This window comes from Sander lucioperca, chromosome 15 (assembly GCF_008315115.2).
Source record: "Sander lucioperca isolate FBNREF2018 chromosome 15, SLUC_FBN_1.2, whole genome shotgun sequence".
NCBI lineage: Eukaryota > Metazoa > Chordata > Actinopteri > Perciformes > Percidae > Sander > Sander lucioperca.
The window spans coordinates 28672616-28699527 of record NC_050187.1 but is presented as its reverse complement, the minus strand read 5'-3'; the positions used below and the strand labels follow the sequence as shown (position 1 = coordinate 28699527).

Below are 26912 nucleotides of genomic sequence, written 5' to 3'. Positions count from 1 at the left end.
TCAAGTGCTCATATTATGCAAATTTTCAGCTTCATAATTGTATTTAGAGGTTGTACCATAACAGGTTTACATGGTTTAATGTTAATAAAACGTTGTTGTACTGCACATTGCTGCAGCTCCTCTTTTCACCCTGTGTGTTGAGCTCTCTGTTTTAGCTACAGAGTGAGGCATCACACTTCTGTTCCATCTTTGTTGGGAGTCGCACATGCGCAGTACCTAGGTAAGGACTATTTGCTAATAAGAAGCAGAGTTTGAGGGCGTGCCACGCTAGCAGCTAGGCGAGCATTATAACGTGTGTTACAAAGTGACGCGTGTTCGTCACGGAAGTAAAGGCTGGACTACAATAGAGCTGTTTGGAGCAGTTTGTCAACAGTGTTGTCTGTTGGAGATGGACAGATGGACTTTATGCTTTTTCACTTTGTAAACCTATAAGATGCACAAAAAAGATTTATATATATATATATATATATATATATATATATATATATATATATAACACAATAAAGGAAAGGGAAAAACCCAAAAAGCATAATATGAGCACTTTAACACAACACATGCTGGTATATGTGTTTAGTCCTACAGCTAAAATGGAAAAACGTCTGATATTAAAGAAATGTTCAGTATGTTCAGTATTAGGCATGCATCCAGATGAATGTAAACATTTCTAAGTCTTTGAGATTGGCACAACATATGATGCATAGTCTGGAGTCTGCTGCCTTTTCTACACTGCAGGTCTGTCAAAGGTTCTCCATTTCAAAAATATAGTTTGACATTTTGGGAAATATTTGCTTTCTTGCTGAGAGTTAGATCTCTTGCGACATGTTGAATCTAAAACAGCATTACTCCTGTGTGCTTTTACTCTGTGCTGTTATTGGTGGAAGATTCATAAACAAAGTATACTGTGTAGAGTATGAGCAGTTTGAAACTTTTGTGTAAAAAACAGAACACATGTTGTATGGATGCAAACGGCTTGAAGAGCATGACACACCTGACCTGTGAGAAGAATCTATCCAACAGGCTCCACTCTGTTGAGCAAAGTGGAGAAAAACAAAAACTTAATTATACAGTACCAAGTCTTTCCCATCACCAACATCAAACCCCGCTTTTCCCTCTCACCGGAGATGCAGGCTCATAAACATACGTTTTGGAGACAACCATCAACCTGAACTAAGAATGAGGACGACCGTTTACAGCTGAGCGCCTGTTAACCCACCAACATGAGTTACCACTTCCTGTCACACACCAGACAGGGCATGTAAATCTCAACACAGACTTGCGTAAAGAAGATACTGTTGCTGTGGGAAGCCTAAATGGGTGAGAATTTCCTGAACAATATGACGCGATCAGCACTTTGAAACCTATTCTGGGTTCCCGCGACATAATGCCACAACAATCCTCTCCTTAAGTGTTCTGCTTAGCGAAGCAACTGGAGAAAATAAGTTTTAACATTTTCTTGTTGCGCTCAGACTCCTTTTCACATTTACATACAATTTCTCTATAATGTAAATATAAGGTAGGCAACAAATACTGTGCAGACAAAAGCATTGTCCGACAGCTAAAGTCAATATATTCACCACCAAATCTCTCTATAAGCAATAACAGCGAGAGCAAACAGAAATAAAAAAGCGACCCTGAGTTGGTACATGGTCCATTCTGGGGGTGAAATGTTCCAACAAGCTGCACATAGAAGTAAGACAAACCATAGGACTAAACACTTTTCTCAGTTATCATTAACTATTATAACATATTATATAACATATTTTCATTTTGTGCATGTACATATTCTGTCTTGTGTACCTCTACGTGTAGCATTTTGAAATTTCACTCTTGCAGGCCAAAGCAACTGTTGCAGAATCAGGCAGCTGATTGGTGTGTGTGTGTGTGTGTGTGTGTGTGTGTGTGTGTGTGTGTGTGTGTGTGTGTGTGTGATGGATAATGTGAATGAGGAAGAATAAACCTCAAGGCAGCAGTCAGTTCAGTCATCAGTTCATTAAACCACAGTATTGGCGCCCTCCCTCCTCCTGCTCTTTGCTGCATCCAGTCCCTCTACGGACAGGAGGCCCAGGTGAGTCGTTGTGCTCTTGGGCTTCACCTGACGGCTCTGTCCCAACCCTAAAAGAAGGTACTCTGGGATGAGGCTGTCACGTTCGCAGCTTTAAGATGACCGTGGCCAGGATGATGAAGAAAGTGTTCCAGCCCAAGGTGACCGCAAATCCTCGCCACACTATCATCCGAGACAGACCCCAACCTGTTGGAAAGATTTATGTTACTGCTCACTATTTAGATACAGGAGGCCAAACAGTTGGCTATTGGTGCTTGTCAAATTCTATCAGCCGTACAACAACTTTGGCAAAATAAAATACACTCTTAAAGCTATAGTGCGTAGTTTCTGCCGCCCCCATGAGGAATTTTAAGTAACATGATACATAGAATTCCCCCCCCCCACACTCCTCCACACATTTGCTAGTAGCCAAGGAGGGACTTCTGAGCACAGCCATACTGAGAAATACAGAGAGAGTTGTGTGGAGCTGATATTCTTAATTAGCTTTATAGCAACTCATTTGGCAATGGCTTGAATGTAACGGACGTTCATTATATAAAAAAGTTACGCACTAAAGCTTTAAAGCAACAGTTGTAGCTAAAATAAGTTAGCTTAGCATAGCATAATGACTGGAAACAGGAGGAAACAGCTCACCTGGCTCTGTCTAAAGGTAAAAAAACCACCTACTAGCACCTCTAAAGCTCACTAATCAACATGTTACATCTTTGTTTAACATCATCTACATCTTTGTTTGTTTAATCCATACAAAAACTAGACTCTGTTTCCCTGTCTTTATGCTAAGCTAAACTAACCAGCTGCTGGCAGTAACTTCATACTTAACTGACAGATATGACAGTGGAATCTATCTTCGGCATTTCCCAAAATATTAAACTATTTGGCAAAATGTTTAATTAAATAAAAAAGTATTTTTGCATGCTAGATCACATTGATGAAGGCTGTAATTTATCCAAACGTTATGGTGATGACACATGAGTGACAAGAACAGATGGTTTTCATAATGTCTCTAGTTTACATGCTTACCATGTGCAACAAATGAAGTAGTGGAAAATTTTAACTCCTCTCAGATTAGTAAAATGTTGTTGAACTCTATTGACTTTCAATACCTGGTTTTATTAAATGATGCAGGTTTGCATCATAACTTGGAACTTGCAGCAGAAAAAAATTACCTTACATGTGTTTTTATTGTCTCTACTCTAGTGTTACTGTGTTTTAGTTTTTTTCACAACAATTTCAGTGCATGTATTCCATTCTAAAAGTTTGTTCTTGACCTTGGAAACAGCAGATGATATGAGATGATAATCCAGATAATACTGTATATCTCAAACATCTGGATACAAGCTGATCCATGCTGTAGTGATTTATGCATGTAGAAACATTAAAATACCATATGGGATGAGACACCAGGGTTTAAGTGAATGCAGTTGCAAAGAATCCGTTAATCCAGTTAATCCACCGAATTGAATTCTGACACTGTCAATTTCTGCCTGTGTCTCGTCTTCCACTTCACCTATACGATAAGGTTTTCAAACAGGAAATGGCTCCTCTGACTTCCTGTGCTTGGCGCGTGTCACGTAACATGGAGGCAGCGCCAACTGTTGTCTTATATTTCGGAGACAGGGAGGTCAGGAGAAGGCGAAAGATTGGGAGACAGCGAAACCACTTTACCTAACATCCCAGGACGTTGCACAGGATCCAGAGCTGATTAATGATTTAGACTCCTGACTATGTTGTGTATAACAATCTGTGTGCATGCACCTGACCCTACATACACTAACTACACACCAGGCAATAGCATTATGAAACTGATGAGTGTTGTGTAACGTGTGTGTGTATGTTACCTCTGTACATTATACAGCGAAGGGCTTCTGAGGCGTAGGTCTGAGGGAGAGCCAGGCTGACATAGCGGAGAGGATACGGGATACACTCCACAGGCCAGATGATACCTGAAGTACAGGACAGAGAGGATACTGTCATTTATACCTGCTGTTAAAATACAGTGTGCATCTAGATCTTTTCTCCTCATAATGGACCTCATAAAGCATTTCAACAATCTCTGTTTTCTCTTGTTATGTTGCCGTGGTGTGATGAGAACAAAGCAGGCAAGGAAGTGAGGATGTTGCAACAAAATGAAAAAAATCATGATTGTTGATTGTTGATGAAGTTCAATCTTGAAACTTGTAAACAACTGCCTGGAAAATAATCTCACCACAAGGTCCAAATTTCATTTTTTTTTTACTAACCACTCTAAGGACATCTGAGGTTCAAATATCATTTGATATGACAGAAAGTCCCACAACAGCTACTAAATGGACCTTGTGGTAACATTTTCGTTACTGCTGTTTCAAAGCTCAGAATACATTTTGTCACCTCAGCTTTTGAGTTACCGATAAAATATTTCTTTTCAGAGAGAAAAGGCTGCATGAGCTGCTGACAGTATTTCACTGCAGGATGGGCAGTATATTGGTCAAACACATGCACACAAAGGCCTACCGCTGAGGATGAGGTTAGGGTAGAAGATGCCCAGGGCGGCCTGGTTGGCATTCTGCTCATCGTCGATTGCGGCTGAGATGACGAGACCAAACGAGATGCCAGTGATGCCCTGCAGCACGATCAGAACTATGACCAGCGCCAAGGAGCCTTCATTAGGTATCTGCAGAGAGAGAGAGCGAGAGAGAGAGAGAGAGAGAGAGAGAGAGAGAGAGAGAGAGAGAGAAGATAAAGATAAGACGCTATTTTCAGCTGCAGTGGACCTAAAAGTGGAATAAAAAGGTTAAGAAAAGAGTGAGATAAGAGAAGTTAAAGTCAGAACAAAATGGCATTTGCAGTCATATACATTATTTTTTACATGTACAAAATATAAATGACCATAAAAACAAAACAGACAATATTACAACCAACTTTTTGGGATATTCTTTAGCAAATACAATCTTTGATCTTAATCCATTCATTTGTGAAAACGGTATATCTCGGTCAGTCTATGGTTGACTTTAATACATTCATCCATTACTTTTTCTTGTAAATTTTCTGATGAATAAAGTCTAATAAATCGCCTCAAGTGATGTCACTTGAGTCAGCGTCAGAGTCAGCGTCTGATAGCTACTATCAGAACTGTGGTTGAGTTGCATTGTGGGTAATGTAGGTGCCAACAGGAAAGAAAAATGCATTTAATATGAAGATACGTTTTTGTAAGGCGGTAATGGAAGAATGCGAAATTGATCAAGCGATGCGTTCCTGTTCCTGTCTTGTGTTGTGTCTTGGAAGTAGAACAGTAAGTGTTGGAGGAGGGTTATTGTTTCGGAAAGTAAGATTTATTGGCTAGATTATTCCTTCAGTTCTTAAAAGTCAGGGCTCTCACTCTTCTTAGGAACATTAGAAAAGATGAGAAGATAAGATCAAGAAAAATAGAGAAAGGAATAGAGGGAATGAGGGAGAGACCACAGACAGAAACACTGACGTTCTGCACTGATCTTCAGCCAAAAATACAAGAAACAAAATAAAATGTCACTGCTAATTGAGTCTGGTTGTAAATCACACAGATAGAAAGGAGTGTAGACAGAGCAGAGGTGTGTGTGTGTGTGTGTGTGTGTGTGTGTGTGTGTGTGTGTGAGTGTGTGAGTGTGTGAGTGTGTGAGTGTGTGTGTGTGTGTGTGTGTGTGTGTGTGTGTGTGTGTGTGTGTGTGTGTGTGCTTGGTGTGTGTGTCGGTGCACATTTCCACTATCCGTCTCCCCTGACAACGTGCAAAAATAGACCCACACGATAGTCCACATGACTGCTCGGTTGCCACAGCAATCAAGGGCTGTTGTCGTGGCGATCCCACAGTGATCCCTGGATACGGCCAACGCAGGAAGTGATTTATGGTGGTGGTCTATTTGGACTTCAGCACCTTAATTAACACACGCATGGATGCTCACACGCACACGCACACGCACACACACACACACACACACACATTGACAGACAAAGACGAGAGCACACATAAAAGCATGCGCCTGTATTGACTCAACACACAAACACACACACAAATGATATCTATCCTCTCTTGTCTGAGTGCCTTCTTCCTGTATTGATTCCCTACACTTGTGTATTGGCAATCAATGATGAACAGCCCCCTCACTGACCTTCAGAGACTCCCACGAGAACATTCACACCACATTTCCCCTCCTGTACACCGTCACGTGAACATTTCACAGAAGAGATTTGAATGATACGACATGATCTTGGAAAAATAACGGTCTGTTTGATGGTTGACATTACTTACTATTAGCATATTTGTGTACCATAGGTAAAGTCAGATTTGTGATGATGTAGTAAAAATGCAAATGAACAGGCCTGCTAGATTTGTGCCACATTAACCTTCAACATGTCAAACCTTCCACAAACCAAATCATATTAGGAAACAAGTGACCTTATTCAGAGGTTTTTAATTGGCCTCCCAGTCTCAGAAAACTGACTTTAACAGCAGCTTTGGTCGTTAAATGGTACAAGAAATATTATCACTGTCATTTTAACATTAACTGGCAGTGTCGTGGTTTCGGGAGTGAAACAGGACTGACCCTATGGTCTGTTTTTCCAAACAGGTATTGGCATTACAATGAAGAGCAAACCACAGAGAAGAACGATTAGCCCTTGTGTTATCCTTGGGTCAAATTTGACCCGTTTTGAAAGATTTTTTATATCAGAAATATGGGTTTCTTACAACCAAATTGCCCCAAAATAACTTGGATGCATGCATGTACGTTGGATGGAACCCATACAACATTCCTTGCAGGTAAAATGAATACTGAAAAAGGTTTAAGAGGTTTTAAAACAGTATCCTAATTAAACTTCGACATAAACCTGTCTGTGATTCACTCAACATCCTCTGATCTTAACTATTAGTCAAAATAATTCATAATCTTCGCTTTTTAAACTAAAAAATTAGGTATGATTTAAGTATGAATTAAGTTCATTGACCATGAATTAAAAAAAAAATTAAAAAAACATTGAAAAAAGTGACAAAAACATTTAAAAAAATCGTCAAAAGCAGTAAAAAACAAAAAAAGGTTCTTGGTCAACGGGAAGACAACACAAGGGTTAAAGAAACACACGTGTGTACCTGTGTGTCTGTGAAAAGAAGTGGTTATACACTATAAAAACAGTATAAAACAGTCAGCTTTGTTCATATAACCAAACAATTCCATGATTTATTTATGTATTTATATTGTTCATTTGATTGTTTTATTACTTATTCCATATTTTCCTGCTGTTACTTTCTTCCCTGCAGATCTTATTTTTGCTGCTGCACAGACCAATTTCCCAATCAATGAAGTTCATCTTGTCTGAAGAGTGTGTTTGTGTTTGTCAGTGTAGCTGTGTGTTTTATTGCCGGCGTCAGGTCGTGAGTACGGACCTTGAAGACGAGCAGTATGAAGAGGAGCAGCAGGAGGATCTGAACGCTGATGACAAACAGCTGAGAGAAGAGGTGAGCCAGCATCGTCTCTAGAGAGCTCACACCTGGTGGAGAGACAAAATAACAACGCATTATTATTCAATCATAAGCTCTGTCCAAAATTTCTTCTTCTAAACGGCTGTAACAATTCTAATGATTATAAAAATACAATTTACAGCTTCCTGTTAAGTTTTTAATCCAATAATTCATAATAGGTCATCAAAAACCAATACAGATACAGATTTATTTATCCCCGAAGAGCAATTCAGTTTCTACAGTCCACCAAAACATATACACACATTCATACTGCCAGTCATCAATGACAGATAAAGATGATAAATTACGATAAAGAGAGATGAGATAAAAATGATAAATAGTGCTGAGTGTATTGGACATAAGAAATTGCAGTCGACCAGTTTTAAATACATAACCAATATGAGGTTTGTGAAAAAACATGTTGGGTCAAAAAAACTCCCTTATGTTTGCTGGTAAACCCAAACCACGTCTTCAAATTCTGCTCTGATGATGTTACTCCCTCTACTGGTCACATCTCAAATTACACTAAAATGATGCATTTATTGGATCCACGTCAATATTAAATGTCTATCTATCTATGTCTATCCATTATCACCTACAGTCGAAGGATTTAAATTAATTTGCATTATCTGCCCAAAAAAGGTCCCTAAAAACCTCCCAAGGCAACAAGAATAATGTTAGAAAATATGCATTTTAAGAGGATGTCGGTCATTTCTTCAATAAAGCTGTCCAAATTCAAATGTACAGTATGTTTCCTGCAGCTGCAGAAGAAATGTCTTCCCTTCTATAAAGCTAAAATGTGCATTTGAACAGGAATAAGTGACATACATTTTTATGTCTGCTTGTGAAGCAGCAATGATAACTACAATCATGTTATTTGGAGGCCTTTTAAAGATAAAAAAAGATCACGGCTTGCATTCACTCTTCACTACTGTATCATGTTTGGTCAGAAGAGAAGCAACCAATTCAGAAATTAACAACTCCATACCACATACTAATTGTACACAGTATGCACTACATAATAATTCTCATAGGATACTGGTTTTGCAGTTGCAATACAAAAAATATTTATTCTAACTGTTTTCTACTAACAAGAAATGATGCAATACATGCACCAATACACAATCACTGCTGCCAGTGACACTTGACAAAAACAAAGCTAAACGTTTTTCTAAGATCTTCCTGGAGCTGGCTCACCAATATCCACGATCATTTTTTTTAATATGCATACTGGCTTTCTTTTTCTTTTTTGGGGTTTTCTGTCTTTAATTGACAGGACAGCTAGGTAAGAAAGGGGAGAGAGAGGGGGAAGACATGCAGGAAATCGTCACAGGTCGGATTTGAACCCTGGACCTCTACATCGAGGCATAAACCTCTAAGTATATGTGCGCCTGCTCTACCTACTGATCCAACCCGGCCACACATACTGGCTTTCTTGACTATAATAATTACTTTGCTCGCTCTTCACACAATGTGAACGCACTACAACCCCGAAACCTGCAAAGAATTAGGATGTACAGTGGTAGTAATGGACAAGGTCACAGCTTTTCTGTTTGTGTTGCACTGAAGGAGCATTGTGAACTTCAACCTCTCACCTGCGACCCAGCACCTGTCCAAAAGCCCCTCCTTCCTCTCCAGGACAAAGGAGAGAGCTGTCAGACCCACTGCCAGGTAGAATGTGATACTGGAGGGCCAGAGAGGAAGAGGAAGAGGAAGATAAATAAACTAGTCATTCCCTCAGGATAACTGAGCAAAGAGATCATCACATTTTTCTTCCTACAACATTACATATAACATTATCTACCATTAGCAACATGTGTTTTAATACAGTCTTAATCAAACCGTACATGAAGTAACAAAAGGAGAATGAACAGTCGATACAAAGTCTAGTCTCGCTTTGCCAGACCATCCACACGCTGCGGAGCAGAGGAGGGTCTGGCTAGTCCACATAGCATTCCGGGATGGGAGAAAAACGTGCTCTGGTTTATTGGCATTTCTTTAAACCAATCACAATGGTCTTGGGCGGAGCTGAGCGCAGGACGGAGCCGCTGCAAAATAGTCGTGCGAGAGAAAACTCAGATTTGACAGATAGTCTAGCTAGCTGTCTGGATTTACCCTGCAGAGATCTGAGGATCCACCGAAGTTTAAAATTCCAACAAAAAAGAGAGCGGAAGGAAATGGAAATCGGTGAAAATACATGCATCCGGCGGAATTTCCTGCGGCACCAGAGCAATCCCGGAAGTGGAACGTCAAGGATACAGACTACTTCACACTGACCTGAGCACAGCTCCAGGTGTCACAAACGTAGTGAAGTCCGTGTCTTGGCTGCCATAGATCGGCTCTTCAAACTGCAAGATGACAGAAAGACAGGATTAAAATTGACTTTATCAGATAGTATGTAGCAGAAACACACTACACAACACTACTAACACACACAATTCCAGCTACAAATGCAGCCAGGGTAGGAAAGTAGCACCCGCCACCAGCCAATGGCGGGTACTTTTTCAAAGTGGCGGGTGACTTTGCCTTGTATACCAGCCACAGTGGCGGGTGGATTGTAAAACATTCCTTGTAACGGATTGGACAGCTTTTGTCAAAGAATGCTGTTGCTAAGAAACAATGCACAATGCTTATAGGAGTCGCGTTACGTTACTGCTAATGAATGTCCAACATTTCCGGATTTTGCTGCTTCATAATAAAAACATTCAAATAACGGAGGACTTTTATTATGAAGAACTTATAGAAAATGAAACGGTTCACAGCCGGGGCTTTGACCACGCATATTTCCGTCAACTCCAGACTTTTGTCAAGTAGTTTTCAGCGATTGTCCGTGACACCATGTAGCTGAGCTGAGGTACAGATGAAACGGAAATTATTGGTTAAAAACATGTGGCGACATATCCCCGGTGTTAAGAGGCCCGCCGCGGAGTCAGCATTAGCTATGAATGTACTCTGTTAAGGGCAAAGTAAAGAAAAAGAGAAGGTAGCCTACTTTTCGAACAAGTGGCGCATTGACAAAACGTACAGCGAAAGACCATGCAAAACATTTCAGACCGTCAGCCAGCCTCAGTGGCTGGTGGGCAAAAAAGTTCATTTCCCACCCTGAATGCAGCATTCATGAGACTTTTATTGCTGTATTGCATTTAATAAAAAAAAATGTTTACCTTTATTGGCAGCGCGACCAGGTATGCCATGCTGCCCAACTTATTCTCCACAAAGGCCTGCGAAGAGAGGACAGAATGACAATCTTAACAAGTTAAACAATACTAGTAAAACAAATTCAGTATAGGATAGGAATAGTATTAATAATAATAAACTTTATATATACATCACTTTTCAAAACAAATAAAGTGCTTTACTTGTTAAACCAGGATTCAAGTTTTGTTTGGTGTTTTGTAATACATTACAGTAGGAGCCAGTTAACAAACATAATGCTGCTCTAGTGCCCTAAAGCAAGGGCAATCAGCCAAGTGTGATGTATTAAGTGCGAGTGTTTGCTGTACATAACATAGCTTGTACTGAACGTTTACACAGGAATGTCTTGTATGTTGTCAGACGTCTTGTATTTTCTGGATGTGCTGAAGGATTTCTGATTGTGTCTCTCCGTGGAAAATGACAACTGAACATTTGCACGCGGCTCCAGTTGACAAAACAAACATAAGAAGAAACACGTTATGTATTTATACCTGAAAGGCCTCATGTAGTTTCTTCTGGAGCATTAAGCCAATTTGTCGATCTAGACAAAAACATTAACAGCAAATATTAACAACTTTTGCTTCTCAGAGTCACAGTAGGTGATATTTGTGTGTAATGTGTAACGCTATTTCCACTGGGATTCTGTTTTGGATAGAGTACATGCACAGTACATGTTAATAAAATATAAAGCAGATGTGAAGGAGTTAATTCCAAAACAACATGTTTGATATTTCCACAATATGCCAATAGTACAATATAATTTTTGGCAAGAAATTTCACATAACATATGCTAGAATATCACTTGAGTTATAAAACTCTTTAAATTGCACCCATTTGTTAATTGCCATGCATTGTAATGGCAATTATTCAATGCAACTGCACATTCCATATATCCATTTTTAGCACATCCTGCACTAATACATACAGCCTCTTTTTTCTCAATGTTAAACAGTTTTATGTACACATTTGTTTTTGTATTTATTGTTTGTTCATTCCATATTAAAGTTTAATATGTTTATGCGTGCAACAACCAAGGCAAATTCCTTGTAAGTGTTACTTACTTGGCAATAAGTCCTTTCTGATTCTGATTCTGAAATTGATCCATTTCAGCAAAAACACTAGTCTGGCTATCACCAGACCAAGCTCAATCTTTTAAGATTGAACATTAGTCTGGGGAGTCTGCTCTGTATTTTTTTACTGCCCAAGAGGCGTGATCAACGGGCATAGTTCAAATGACTCTGTACGCAATTGGATAGTCCTTCAACCAATCAGACCAACGATCCGGGTGACGTAGCAGCGATAGCGGCATCAACGGGTTGCTGCGCTTCGGTGGCCGCTATGTTGAATGTAAACAAGAAGCTGCTTGGTCGCTTCTCTATCGTCATCGTGTTAAACCCGCCAATAGCGTGCCAGGTGGATAAGCCAGTTTGTGATTGGTCCCCGCAAAATTGTAACGGAAGCAGGATAGACAAACGTACAGGTTTCCAGCCTGAGCTGCAGGGCAAAATCAAATCGCCGGCAGATCGGGCTGGGTTTCCCCAGTCTACAAAAACACTACAAACTATGAGAAATCTTACTTGTCAGGTCCAGCCAGACGTGTACTGATCCTCCATCAACCACCTCTCTGGAAACCTGTCGCTGAAGCATCCTGTAAAATCAGGGACGTCATTATCATAATCTCAAATGTATTTTTATTCTATTTTTAACATTCAGCAACAATCAATAAAACTGGAATGTTGCATACAAACAAAAAATAAGAGGGATAAGATGCTGAAGATGCAGATTTTCTGAATAGTATCTTGAAGTCATATACACAACACAAGCTTTTTACAGACAAATTACAAGATAGATATACAGAGATATAGCAGGGGAGATGTAAGTGATCAACACTTTTTTAATAGGGCTGTATTTTGGTACCAGTCATCCTATATGGAGGTTTTACTCTAAAAATGTGAACATTGTTGTCTGAAAAAATAAATCTTTCTGCAGGCAACACAGGGGACAGTTGCTGAATATTCAGGTTTCCACAGTACGTCACAAATACACCTCAAAGGGCGAGGATCAGAAATAACAGGTAAGGCATGTAGAGTGACTAACAAATTCGAAGAACTCACTAATCACTAATCTAAATACACCTGGGAAGGTTAGCTCGGCTCATTATTTCTCTTAGACAAATACAGCAATGCTCATGGCCTTGTTTAGACTCTGAGGATATACAGTATAATGGATATAATGGATGCAATTAAGAAAATGTAACTTTGTTTAGGAGGTGAACTGGATTCCAGCCAGGCCTTGAGTTTCTTTCAGCTTCAGTGGACACGGGTTTTAATTGTTTCATGCCTTGCTCCCCTAATTTGTAACGAACCCTTAAACATATCTGCAATAACCATAATACAAATGTGTTGTTCCAGTGTTTGTGTTTGAAGGAAGTCTACAAGCAGACAGATGTACTTGCAGGCAAATTACATTTAAATGAAAATGTTTCCACCTCTAGAACAGCTCTACATGGCATCAACTAATGATTTATATATCGATTCATCTACTGGTTAGTTTCTCGATTTATCAATTAATCTAAAAAAACTTTTTTTTCCAAAGTAATTTTTCCCTTAACAATTAATACTAGTTACATTTCCATCAATGTTTTTAAAAAAAGGTAGGTTTGCATTAACTCCTTACCCATCATGCCTGGTCCACATAATGAATAGATGCAAACGTTTAACCTTATAAAATCCCATCTGGTCTATATGGATATAACGCTGAACAGAAACAAAGGTTATTGTCACATGAGCAGGAGACACCTTTGTTTACCTCAGGTCGGTCTGTCACATGAACGGCACATGATTCAGTAAGAAGGAATGTTTGATTGGTTGTTGCTAAGCTGTGACCTGCCCAGTTATGTGAGGGACAGGAAGGACCACTTTGTCAAACACACCAACACACGCGATTCACACCACAACTTGTTTCATTTCAACTCATTTGACTCATCCTCACATGATGCTGAGGTGTGTGTGTGTGTGTGTGTGTGTGTGTGTGTGTGTGTGTGTGTGTGTGAGAGAGAGAGAGAGAGCGAGAGAAGAGAAAGAGAGATAGAGAGAGAGAGAGGGAGGTAGATTCTAAAGTTTTTTGATGCTTGTAGGAAAAATAAGGGTAATACTTTATCTTAACCTCCTTAATGTAGTCCTTATATCAGTAAAACACTAGCTTAGCCTGTTAGAATGCTAACATTTGCTAATTAGTACTAAATCAAAGTATTGGACAAACTAACAGTTTGACCTGATGATGGCGCTATATGAAAAGTCATGGGATCTCCAAAATTCTTACAGTTCATCCTGAGGGGCAACATGAATGTCTGAACCAAATGTCAGCAATTCATCCAATGGTTGTTGAGAAATTTCACTCAACACCATAAATTTGAACCTCATGGTGGTGCTAGAGGAAAAGACAGGGGATCACCAAAGTCAGTAGGCTTTAGCCTCTGGGCACCATACATGAATAGAGATATTTCAGTCTGGTCCAAAGTGGTGGACCGACCGACATTTCCATCTCTAGAGCTGCGACGCCAGCCTGGCTAAAAACAAGCATCTGCCAAAAATAATGCACTGTTGTTGTACAATGTCCCCTGTGTAATTCTTTTCACCTAAGAACTGTTATGTTATTGAATATCAGTTATCTGTTTTTACTTGTGCGGTTTGGTTTGCTACACATATTACACAATTGAGTAAAAAGTATAAAAAAGAGAAGGTTTTACCTCTGCATTTGTGAGAATGTGTATGCAGTAAGGTTAAAAGTGAGTGTCCGTGCGTGTTAATCATGTTTCTCTGCAGCTATAATGCTGTCTGTGCGTCACACTGGCATTTTGTTGCCGCTGCTCTGCTTGTTCTCAAGTATCAAAACTGTAAATTCCTTTGTCATGAGCAAACACAGCCTTCTGTACAGACATCTACAGTGTATCTACTGTTTATATTGTTTGTGGGATATACATGAGGCAGACCACTTCTACATGACAACTGTGGAGGAGAGAATTGGTGTGCAGATGAGCTTATAGTCTAAATATAGCGTATAGCAACCTGACATGACATGGCATTTATTGATTTATAACTAAACGATGACTGTGGTATAGAACATAAGTGCTACTGTCACCTTTTTGTCAGGTAGCTGGTGAAGTTCTTGCCAAAGCCGATGACACCCCAGTACTCTCCGTTATAGATCCCATCCAAAGCTTCTGTATGGGACAAGGGCACCTATAGATATATGAAGAAAAATGTATATATGTCGTACACTGTTTCAGTTTATATCAGGTGAATGCTGACTTATGATACTTGAAGATACTTCATACTTCAGTGACATTGTGCTGCACATTTCTAAATATTCTTATATAAATATAATATATTAATGTTTGTTATTGAGCAGCTTCACAAGAGCTGTGTGTGTTTTATACAGTATATTGAACGTTTGTGGTTCAATGTCACACAGAGAAACTACCTTTCCCCTTTCACAGATTTCCTAGAAAATGAAAACTGTAATGTTCTGCTGTGAACAGAAGTGAAACCTAAAGTCAAATTAAATATAGTAACTGGGTGAGACGCCTGTTACTTCCTTTGTAGACTGAACCATTTTAGATACCAGCAGTCCCTCTGAGCTCTGTGAGCCTCAAAACAAACACACTTCTGTGCAGTCTGTGCAGATTGCATGCACAAATTAATTGTCATAATCAATCACCAACAGAAAATACATTTGAATCTATTGACAGTTTTACAGTAAATGTATCTGCTACAAAGAACAAAAACAGAAACTAATCACTTCCTCTGGTTGATAAATATATGATAACAGATGGTTGTCACACCTGATGTGTATTAATACATACCTGGTGCACACTGGAGTTGTCCAGGAAGGAGAGCAGTAAATGGCTGTATGCGGAGGGGGCGGTGTCGTTGTTCACCACAGCAACCTGGATCCCCTTTGGGTCTCCTCCAATGCACAAACAGATCAGCGAGACTTGGATGACGGGCAGCAAGAACTGGAAACACAATGAGCTGCGAACACAGTGGAGAGGGTCAACCTCAACATGTCGCTGACAGATATTTGCACATCATCACTTCTGCTATTAATTACTCCATATTACTATTAATTACTGCAACATACCCTGGCATTCTCTTCATCCGCACCATAGTTTTGATCATCAGGGCAGCGATGTTTCTCCACTTGGGCAGAACGTGTCTGGCACGCACTTTCCAGTCCGCTAAACACATGAAAACACACAAGTACACACTCTCAAAGGTCATTATTCACGTAAATTTTCAGACCAGTAATATATTTATCAGCCTGCAAAAACAGGCGGATTATAAAACTGTGTGTCAACATCTGTATTTCTTCACATGATGATCATATTTGGTATTTTGGAACTTAATACAGTAGGTCTAATAAACTGAGATAAGGACCTGTACTGCATGTTTCAAACTAGTACCTGAATATTTTGGAACTTCCTCTGCAGCCCCTGGTCCGACCGTGAGAATTGGCTGACTCTCGTCCCGCCCACTCTCGAACGATTGGCTGTTCTCCAGCGCCCCACCCTGCGGACTGGACCCCCGTTTAGAGACTATCTGGTCCGACGTCTCACACAGCTGCAGGAAGGCGTGCTCCAGGGTCTGCAGCAGAAGGTAGCGTGGGTAACCAGGGACCAGTATGAATATTTTGTATTCTCACCTGCGTGTACATCTGCAGTTTGTCGGTGTGGCCTCACCCAACTTCAAATCTAGACTTAAAACTCTGTTTAAAATTACCTATCATTAAACTGTGGTTTCTCTGATTCCAGCCTGGTTTGTTTTCTTTTAGCTTTCATTTTTTTTTACTTATTATGTTGTTTTCTGTAATCGGTCTTTCATTCATCTTTATCAACATGTATCTAACTGTACTTCACATCTTTATTGTAATACTAAATATAAAGCACCTTGAATTGTTTGTGAGATGTGCTACAGGATATAAAATTGCCTTGCTTTGTGGTCCCATGAACAACCTCTCTGCCCTGACTACCAGCTCCCCTGGGTGTCCATACATCCCGTGAGAGTTTTAACGAGTAGCCTACTCACTGTTGCATTGTGCTGCTTCATGAGTGCGTCTGGAGGTCCTTCAGCGAGCAAACAGCCGTTCCTCATGAGACCGACCTGGAGAAATAACAGCAGAGCAGTGAGAATATTTGTCCAATACAAGTGTTATGACATGTGGTGGGGGGGTTATTGAACAACAAAAGAGAGGTGTAAATCTCAGATAAGATTTTTTTTTTTTTTTTTTTTTTTTTTTAAATAATCTTAAAGGAATAGTTTGACATTTGGGGATGTAACGCTTCTTTGCTTTCTTGCAAAGAGTTAGATGAGAAGATCAATACCATTCTCATGTTTTCACATAGTAAGTATGGAGCTCGAGCCTGTAGGCGATTAGCTTAGCTTAGCATAAAGACTGGTTCCAGTGGGAAACAGCTAGCTTAACTCTCAACAACTCACTCACATTTCTGTTTCCACGGGAAAGCTAATAAGCATATTTCCCAAAATTACGAACTATACCTTTGAACAAAAAAAATGGTCAGCCTTATCTACAGTACAAACTAATCTACACTACAAACTAATCTACAGTACAAACTTGCACCTTTTAAGCAATCGGTTTTATGGACTTCATAAACGACGAGCCAAGCTTTAGTTTGATCAGCAGTGAATGTGACATGGATGTTAAATGAAGTGTAAAAGTGTGGGGCTATAGGCTTTACTGTATGCAGAGAGTCCATGTCCTTTGTACTGTGTGAGGCCCTGTTGTTATTATGTGTGATCATTCACCATAAAACTACTGAGATCTGACAAATCTCCTGCACTAATGAAAGCGGAAAATGGCGGCTCTCTAGTGACTGTATTCTTAAATGTGTGTCAGCATTACTTCCAGTTCTCTTTCTCTGTTTCTTGACATTGTCTGCATTTGAATGTTTGCTGGGTGGGGTTCAGACTATGCAAAGTTTTGAGCACAGATTTCCATCACTGGCTACAAAGATCTAATGTTCAGACCAGTCATTTAATCTACCAGACCATGATCTGATGATAAAATGTAGCCAATAAACTTCTTTAATATAATTACTTTTCTAGCAATTTGGTTTTATGTTTTTCTGTGTATGATATGGCTTAACCATTACTTATCTGGGTACTTAACTGTTTTGTTAAAAAAAAAAAGGCAAAATAATATCCCATTATAGCTGGACACTGTAGATGTTAGCAAACTTTTCTCAAACAGGAGTAAATTGTGCATATCAACAAATCAACATAAAATAAAATCAACATGAGATCAACAAAGTGTCCTACCCAAAAGAAGGACACACATGACAGCACAGACAACACAACATCCTAAGAATTAACTGTAATAATTAAAGTGCGAAGTGCAAAAAGTGCTGGTGTATTTATTGCACCCCTGCTCTGCTGTGCTAAGATTTAGATCACGTCCACACGTACCAAAACAATCTTCTTCCCTGGCATCGTTTCAAGAATGTTTGCATCCAAAATGACTCAACACGCTACTTCATATTCCAAGCCTATAGGTGGCGCTGTTTCTGCTACAGAAATTCACCAAAAAACAGAGAAGAAGAGGTGGAGCATGCGCATAAAGCTTGTGCGCTGTATACAAACAGACAGTAGAAGAAGAACCCAAACAGCCCTAGTAACCCTAATAGGCTCAATATCTTCTCCAGCAGGAACACAAGCATGTAGTCTGCCATTGTTGTTGTTATGAGACGTCGTCAGGATAAGAGGTCGAAGGCTAGAGGTCGAGGGGTGTGGCGATGACATCATTGACACACAGGTATGCGGTCCAAACGAAGACCCAAGGGCAGCGTTTTCGAATTTTTTCACCCTGGGACCAGGTTTCAAAAAAGCGCGTCTTCAGGCAGTGCGTTTACAGGATTTGTTTGGATGATCGGCCAAAACGATGCAAAACGTGTGCGTTTACACCAAAAAGCGTTTCCGTGTGGATCGCCCCTTACTTTTGGAGTTCTGCAGCTTGATGGACGTTGGGATAAACGATAACTTTAGTTTGTCTGTTTTACATCTCGGCACACGGAATCTTCTTCCTGATGGCAGAAGTTCATATTCAGGAAAGCCCATACAGGCTCTGTATGGGCTTGTACTCTCTCCTCCCTATTTTCATTATAGCTGTCTTGTGTGTGCTGACCAGCCTGCTTTTTAGCTGCACTGTTAAGTTGCCAAACCATGCTGTGATTCCATATCTGATAATGCTCTCCAGAATCACCCGGTAGAACATGAGCATGATCTGGCTGCCTACTCCATACAGTCTCTGTTGCCTAAGAAAGTATAATCTCTGCTGCAGTCTATTGCACAGGTGGTCAATGTGTGTTTTCCAGCAGAGACGATTGTCTATATGGACACCTAAGTATTTGTAAGACGTTACCTGGGTGATTTCCTGGTAACGTCTTACAAATACTTAGGTGTCCATAGAGACAATTGTCTCTGCTGGAAAACACACATTGATGTGATATGTGGATGGACTCAAAATAAACGACACTTTTTGACAATAATGGAGCTCCATGGCACAGAGGAATACGATTGTGAGTAATAAGACAATACTTGTTAGTAGGATCAATTCAGGTTGGTTTTGTATTTTCATAGGATTTGTTGACAATAAGAAAAATATAGAGTATCACCTTGGGCGTCAGTAGCTCAGTCTGTGAGGACTTGGCTTGTAGCTGGAGAGGTGCCAGTTCACCTCCTGGACACTGCCGAGGTGCCCTTGAGCAAGGCACAGAACCCCCAACTGCTTGGAGTGCTGATAATGTGGCAGCCCCTTCGCTCTGACACCTCTCCATTAATGCATGTCTATGGGTCCTGTGTGTGCATGTGTGTGTATTTCGGGCTTATGTGTGTAATGTTACAACAACAGAGTGTAAAAGAAAAATAATATTTGGTTAATGTTCATATTACTGTTTTAATGTGTCCCGTCCGAATATTTGGACTAATTATATTTTAATGCTTTGGCAACATTGTTATTGAAACGTTCATGCCAATAAAGCCCCTTTGAATTGAATTGTAAAAAAAATTAATTTCCCCATTCAGGGATTCATAAAGTGCTTCTTCTTGTTGATCTTCTTCATCTTCGTCTTCTTCAAACTGATTCATGAATTGAAAGGACAAATTATGTGAAATAAAGACACAAGAGAGCTTCTATACAAACTCTATAGGACGTTGTCCCCTCATTTTCTCTCATTCATTGTGAGCTTTTGTCCCTCCTGTCAAAGCTAATAAAAAATAAACTTCCTCTAACATGTTGACACAGACTCTTTGTTTTTCTATGAAACATGGGGACCAGTGTGGACACTTTGTTCTATTGATTTTGCAGCAGTATTCCTGGTTCTTGTTTGAGAGTGCGTATTTATGCTTATTTTGTCCTTAAGTCGTTATTTTAATGTAAATGCATGTGGCTTCTCTCTCTCTCTCTCTCTCTCTCTCTCTCTCTCTCTCTTTTTCTCTCTCTCTCTCTCTCTCTCTCTCTCTCTCTCTCTCTCTCTCTCTCTCTCTCTCTCTGTGTGTCCATGCGTGTACAAACTATCTCACCACATTGGCTTGCCTGGCCTCCTCTATGTAGTGTGTGGTGATGATGACCGAGACTTTCCCCGTCTTCACAATCTGCACCAGATGCTGCCAGATCCTAGAAAGGAGACCGAAGAAACCAAAGCAAATGACATGACACTCGACCTGCTTGCTAATCAAGTTTTTCTAAAATCTCTGGGAAAGCTCACAGCTTCGCCAGCAGCAGTTTCCCTGCCAACCGTCTGATCTGTTGAGGCTATGTGGTGCTATTATACAATGAGACTGGAGCCACATACTGAGGGAGAGCAGTATGCTTTCAAAAGGTTTCTTGACCTATTTTCTAGAACAAATGCATAAGTAAGAAACATGGACATTGTTGTTAGATGGATGCAGAAGTTGTTAGCTCACGTGGAAATGTAATTTAAGAGTATCATTCATTCATCATTCATTTTGCAACAAATAAAGCTTAAAAGAAATATAAATAGTGAGTACTGGATGTAAACAGGATTTTGAATTGCTTAAAAACCTTTAATAACATGTATGCAAATGGTCATTCTACCAGGATTAAGGGTTAACGGTCAGAATAAAACAAGTTTACATGCAGTGTGGAAGAGTGTTAAGTGTAACAGGTGAGTATCTGTCCATTTTAAATGGAATTACTGACCCCGTTTGTCATGCAAGCCATTTTGGACTGCACCAAATACAGAAACAAAAATAATCTGTACATGTGTGTTACATACTTAGACCTAAGAACAGGGTCCACTCCGACTGTTGGTTCGTCCAGGATGAGCAGCTGTGGATTCTGAAGCAGAGCTGCACCGAGAGACACCCTGCGCCTCTGACCCCCACTGTAAAGCACACACACACACACACACACACACACACACACACACAGAAAACAAGTAGTGAGAAAACCAAAAAAGAAAGCCAGGGTGACAAAAGGTATATATTCTCCCATTCTATGCATGTCACTCACTTCTGAGGGAAAGCAGCAAAAACAAAACCTGCAGGATGAACCTGCCTGACCCCACAGAGGAAAACAACCTGAGCAAGGGGCATTAGGAGGAAGGGGCATTTTTACAAAATTGACCTTATTTTATGGATATTTTTTAAAAAAAGTATTTGATTTTAATTTATCACAAATACGCTGCTTGGTATGGTGGCCGACAGGGGCAAACTTAAGAAAACACACGCAAATAGACAAAACATAAGCAAATTAAGAAAACAACTTCATTAATTTGACAACACATGCGCAGCATTCAGCAAACGCGCTGCAAATGCACACAACACAACCAAATAGGAGGGCATGAGACGGGAGCATAGACTGTATATTATTAATATATTATGTTATTATTAATAATAATAATAATAATATGAATTTAATATACAGGCTATGGAGTTCTCCAGGCTGTAGCCATACCCGACTCTAATAAAAAGGCAGAGCGCTCTCTCCCCGTGGGGTCGAAAATCAAGCTGTTCCACTAGCTGCTCCCTCTAGAGGTCTGGAGAACTGCCGTTGTGAAATCTGGATGCAGCGTTTTTTTTGTTGCATTTGTTTTTGGGGTTTGTGTGCTTTTCTTTTTCATCGTTTCATATTTGCAGTTTATCTATTTGGTTGTGTTGTGTGCATTTGCAGCGTGTTTGCTGAATGCTGCACATGTGTTGTCAAATTAATGAAGTTGTTTTCTTAATTTGCTTGTGTTTTGTCTATTTGCGTGTGTTTTCTTAAGTTGCAGGGCGTTTGCCCCTGTCGGCCACCGTAGGCTTGGTCCTACATTGTATTAAAGACAAAAGAAAGAATGATATGAAGCATAAACAGACTCATGAATACACAAGCCACATTCTGCATGTTCATTCATACCAGGAATGTCTTTCGTATTTAGCAGAGTTTCAGTTTCGACAACCTGTATGTCCTGAAAGGCTGCAGCAGAAAAGCCTGTTGCAAGATCCTTAGCACAAAAGATCTTCAAAAACAAAAACACAAATTATGTGCACAGTGAATCCTCTGACAGTAGGAAGTTTGGCTTCACTTACATGACAGGCTGTTACACCACAGATGACATAAATATTACATGAGCTGCTGCTAAAAGCTGGTTCGAGGGCCCACGTTGGGAACAGAAGGGTATTTGAAACAAATCAGGGATGTAAATCTAGAGCTGTAACATGAGACTATTGTTCATCGAATAACTGCAGAATATAAAAGGGCCATAAAGTAATTTACCACTCTTTTTATCTCTATGTTTGGAGAGTTTGCAACATTTTCTATCATATCTTGCATCAGCCTGGTTTCACATGAAGACTAAAGTCACATTTTCAAAAATAACTTTTAGGCAGAGATCCAACAGAAATATTTGGTATTTTTAATTTGAATTGCTTGATCGTTTCCTTTTATGGCTTGAGAACCAGGCGTTTTTGGTCTTTGTACAGTGTCTTCCTCTGCAGCAGAACGTTGGCAGAAAACAAAGCTCTGCAGATATGATCATTTGTTAAGTGGGACACTAAATATGGTATTCAGAAGTGCTTTACTGATGCTTCATTATCTTACCATGTATGTCTGTGCTGACTGTCTACGATAAATAAAAAAAGAAGTTGAAAAAAAAGAAGTGCTTAACTTTGGTTAAAGAGTTACAACAGAACAAGTTAATATATAACAAGTTTAACAACCTATCGAGACTTTGCTGCACAAAGACTTCTTCACAGCACATAATCTGCATATTATGGTAGCTTTACGTGATGTTTCCTCAAATGAGGAAAAATCATGGACATTTGCCTTGATGGCTACACAAAAACAGTGCTGCCTTTATGTTTGATGGGGTGGGTAAAAATTGTTTTAGGGGTCTTGTAAAAATGTGGGCTACTTTTTGTACCATTTCGTCATATGAACAGTTAGATAAACAGCAGTGAATAAGTCACTTACCTTCTCTTATTAAGGTCAAATGTTTACTGTTGTATTTGCGACCAAGCTCTGTGTGTGTTATTTGAAGAAAATCATCGCATCCAGCTACAGACTTTAAAATCCCAAGTACATAGTATTGCAGTGCATGTTAATGCTAGACGGACATAAAAACCCCAAAATCCTAAATGGAGATTTAATTTGATGACGATTGGGCGGGTTTGAAACTCTGATTGAGCTACTTGGCGTCAGTAAAATCTAGCAACACTGATGATGATGATGAATAACATAACAGTGATTGTATGGTGAGAACATTCAGCAAAGCGAATATAATAAATAGGATGCTGTCTCTTTATTTGGCGTTTGCTAGTTTCCCTTATCAGACAGTCATATTGTTTTATGGCCACTGGGTTTACTACCTGTGGAGGAGAGAGGGATTATGTTTGTCTGTGTGTTCACATTAATTCGGATAATTCAGGTGCCAAAGTCCACAGGCATCTGTAGACTCACTTCATAAACTGGCTAGGGATAGACTGCATTTGGCTTCAGTTCGCCACACCTGAATTTAACATCTATAAATCATCTTTGTGTTTAGACTCAGCACAAAAACGTCTAAAACGACTTACTGCAAAGAGCTGCACAAATAAAGACAAAACATTTTTTCAGTGTGCAGCTATTTTTTCAAGCGACCTCATTGCATAATTTAAAGATAGAATTGTATCCACATGCTATCACCAAGATAACCTGTGATTGCTGAATATCTAACTGTACTGATTGGCTATTGATTGACAGTGTTGTCCAAAATTCACCTCGAGCAAATTACAGCAAATCAAAGAACTTTAGATGAGTAGTTCCACAACAGCTTCTGGTGTAAATGCAGTGGCACGATGCACAATAAAACTGACCTACATTCAGTACTGCACACAATATTATGTTCCCAAAAAAAAAAAAAAAAAAAAAAAACTCTCTGGAGAAGCTCTGTTCTAAGTCACTGCATATTAAAATCATTCTACTTCATGGGGTTACCTGAGATTTCGGACTAGACTGTCTCTCTGAGGTAGATCCAGGAAGTCTATGAGGAAATCCATACGTGTCTTGGTTTCCTTCGACGTCAGGCCGTGGATTCGGCCAAAGAAGGTCAGGGTGTTGCCGATTGTAAACTCTCTGTACAACGCCAGCTCCTGTGCAACACAAAGACAAAGATTTAAAAGGTTGTGTGTCTGTAGATGCTTCATCATATATGTCACAGATTAACCAGTGAGGAGAGGTATTGCTTGAAACTCATATTTGATAGTTTTTGCATTTTGTTTTAAGTTCCAATCTCCAAATGTACCTCCATCATGTACCTGATCTTACCCAACAAAGATACTTGTATGGATGGAAATGTGTCACTGAAGAACTGAAGGAATACGATGATAGAAGCATCAAATAAGTTTCAAACCCTCCCTCTCTTCATTGAAACATATGTGGCATCCACAAACATAATACATCACTGACTTGTGAAGGGAGTCACCTGAGTTTTGGTACCAATACAAAAGCAATACTTTGGCAGATATCTTACTTTGATGAATAACAATTATGTGCTCAGAATAAAAAAAATGTACTTAAGAAAAGAAGCCCAATTTATCAAATGTTAAACGCTGTCTAAACACAAGCAGCTGTACAAATCCTTTACCTAAATAAAATACTGAAATTGGCAATATTTTGATTAAAATCCCAAACTGTTTGATTACAGCTTTGCTAAAGAAGAGCACAAATCTGAGCAAGTATTCAGTTTAGATAAGATTAGCCTTTAAATTGTCTCCCTGAGGAGAAATTTGTCTTGGGCATTCAAGAGAACACAGGTGACATAGCAGCTCACAGCCTATATACACACACATATATCAGTACAATCAATGTACCGTTAAGATTCAGTAACACACACAGATCCATATACACCAGAAGATACACACCAAGATTTTGCACATTCCCAAAAATAAAAGCCATAATGTTTCACCCCCGATACTCAACAAAAAGCATTCAAATCAACACCCAGCCCTAGTCTTATGACATCTCTTTCATTATTCCTTAAAATGCAGATCTGTATTTTTACAAATGTTTATCAAGTGAAGCACTTTGTGACTTTGTCTGTAAAAGGTTCTATATCAAATAAACATATTATTATTATTATTATTATTATTATTATTATTATTATTAGTAGTAGTAGTATTATTATTATTATCATCTGCAGCTGCACTGCTGCCTTCTGAGCACTTACACCAAGTCCTTTGACTTTGCGTCTTGTAATAATCTTGAAGTATTAACGGCTTAGAAAACAATGGTCCATATACACATTTTTTCTGTAACAACAAACAAATAGGATATATTATATATTGCTAGCCTCTCTGTTTGAGTCAAAAGTCAAACCAGGTCATTGAATTTCTCTGCATTGTCACATCAGACAATACAAGCCAAGTGCACCACAGTGCCACAACAGTTGCACCTTGGGGAACAGATGAGGTGTAACATTTCTTCCTGTCTGGGTCACAGATCACTTCCTATCAGGGACGTATGCAATGCAAAGGCTTACACACAGGGGAGGACACGTGCCATGTGTGTTATCAGCCTCATCAGGTATCCAGTCTGACAGTAATGAGACACACTCACAGGTTACTGACAGCAACAGAACACAAGCTAAATTAAAGAAGCCCCTGAGAAAGGCACTTAAATGTGGAGCTGAAGGACAGAGTAATTGGACGTAATGCTGACAGAGAGCTGCAGGGAATTGTAATTGGAAAAAATACGGTTACAGTTTAGCAACCAAAAGAAAGCTTTCTGACTGAATATACAGCAAAATGTAAGGAAGTAAACAGGAAGTCTTTTTACAAAAAAACATAGACCTCATGTCATGTTAAAGGCCTTGAATTTGCATGGATTTGTGGCTTTTCCAAAAATTTTATGTGGTGTGTATCCATGCAACATACACTCATTTACACACACCTTTAAATAGAGCTTTTCACACTGCATATATTTTTAGCCAACACTGACAACTTTTAGCCCTGGACTTGGTCTATTTTCAGGGGATAAACCTGCTGAAGAGCAGGGCCAGCAAGCCCTAGGCTAAAGTCAGGCCTGGCCCACTTTGGATTGTGCCAGTGTAAAAACTTACTTAGCCCCAAGTGCAGTGTGAAAAGCCCTAATGATACATTTTAAGATGTGATGTTTACCTGCGGCATGTACCCGACCATCTTCCCCGGCACGTCGTGACCAGGGAATGCAGGTGGCTTCCCCAACACGGCGATGTGACCCCGCGAGATTTTCAGAGTTCCCACGATGCATTTCAGAAGTGTGGTCTTCCCACATCCACTAGGCCCCAAAAGGCCATATCTGCAACACAGAATCAAGAGCATTTTAGATAATAGAAGACGGCTCTCAGAGCAATTTTACAACTAGGAAAGTTGCGAGACTTTATGTGTTTTTATCATCTGTTTAGTTGAGTTGAGTAAACAGCGTGTGTAAACATCGTGTGTATTCATTCACTGCAAAGACGTCACAGCTCTAACTAGCATGTTCAGTCATTACGAATGTGAATTGAAAGAAAACTAGTACGTGTTAGAGAAACTATAGTTTTGTTTCACATACAGTCAGACATGGAAGGAGCTTTAAGAGTTCCTTTGTCAGTATTTCCAAATAAAGAAGTAGATACGGTCTATGTAAACACCTAAAGACAACCAGATGACTATATT

At 39.6% G+C, this 26912-nt stretch overlaps 1 protein-coding gene across 2 annotated transcripts in view; it reads right to left on the bottom strand.

Moving 5' to 3' along the window:
* Positions 1-882: 882 nt before the first annotated feature.
* abch1 (ATP-binding cassette, sub-family H, member 1) overlaps positions 883-26912 on the bottom strand; it is a 29894-nt gene continuing 3864 nt past the window's right edge. For both annotated transcript variants that reach the window (XM_031316150.2, XM_031316151.2), the window contains exons 3-21: positions 26394-26553; positions 24214-24368; positions 21035-21142; positions 20319-20412; positions 16809-16883; positions 16187-16367; positions 15865-15961; positions 15587-15755; positions 14863-14963; positions 12300-12370; positions 11214-11263; positions 10692-10748; positions 9805-9875; positions 9123-9211; positions 7453-7556; positions 4553-4712; positions 3901-4005; positions 1958-2248; positions 883-1025 (exon numbers count right to left, since the gene is read on the bottom strand). In XM_031316150.2, the coding sequence (XP_031172010.1) occupies positions 2142-2248; positions 3901-4005; positions 4553-4712; positions 7453-7556; positions 9123-9211; positions 9805-9875; positions 10692-10748; positions 11214-11263; positions 12300-12370; positions 14863-14963; positions 15587-15755; positions 15865-15961; positions 16187-16367; positions 16809-16883; positions 20319-20412; positions 21035-21142; positions 24214-24368; positions 26394-26553 (1954 nt within the window). In that variant the 3' untranslated portion in view covers positions 883-1025; positions 1958-2141. The remainder of the gene's footprint in view (positions 1026-1957; positions 2249-3900; positions 4006-4552; positions 4713-7452; positions 7557-9122; positions 9212-9804; positions 9876-10691; positions 10749-11213; positions 11264-12299; positions 12371-14862; positions 14964-15586; positions 15756-15864; positions 15962-16186; positions 16368-16808; positions 16884-20318; positions 20413-21034; positions 21143-24213; positions 24369-26393; positions 26554-26912) is intronic.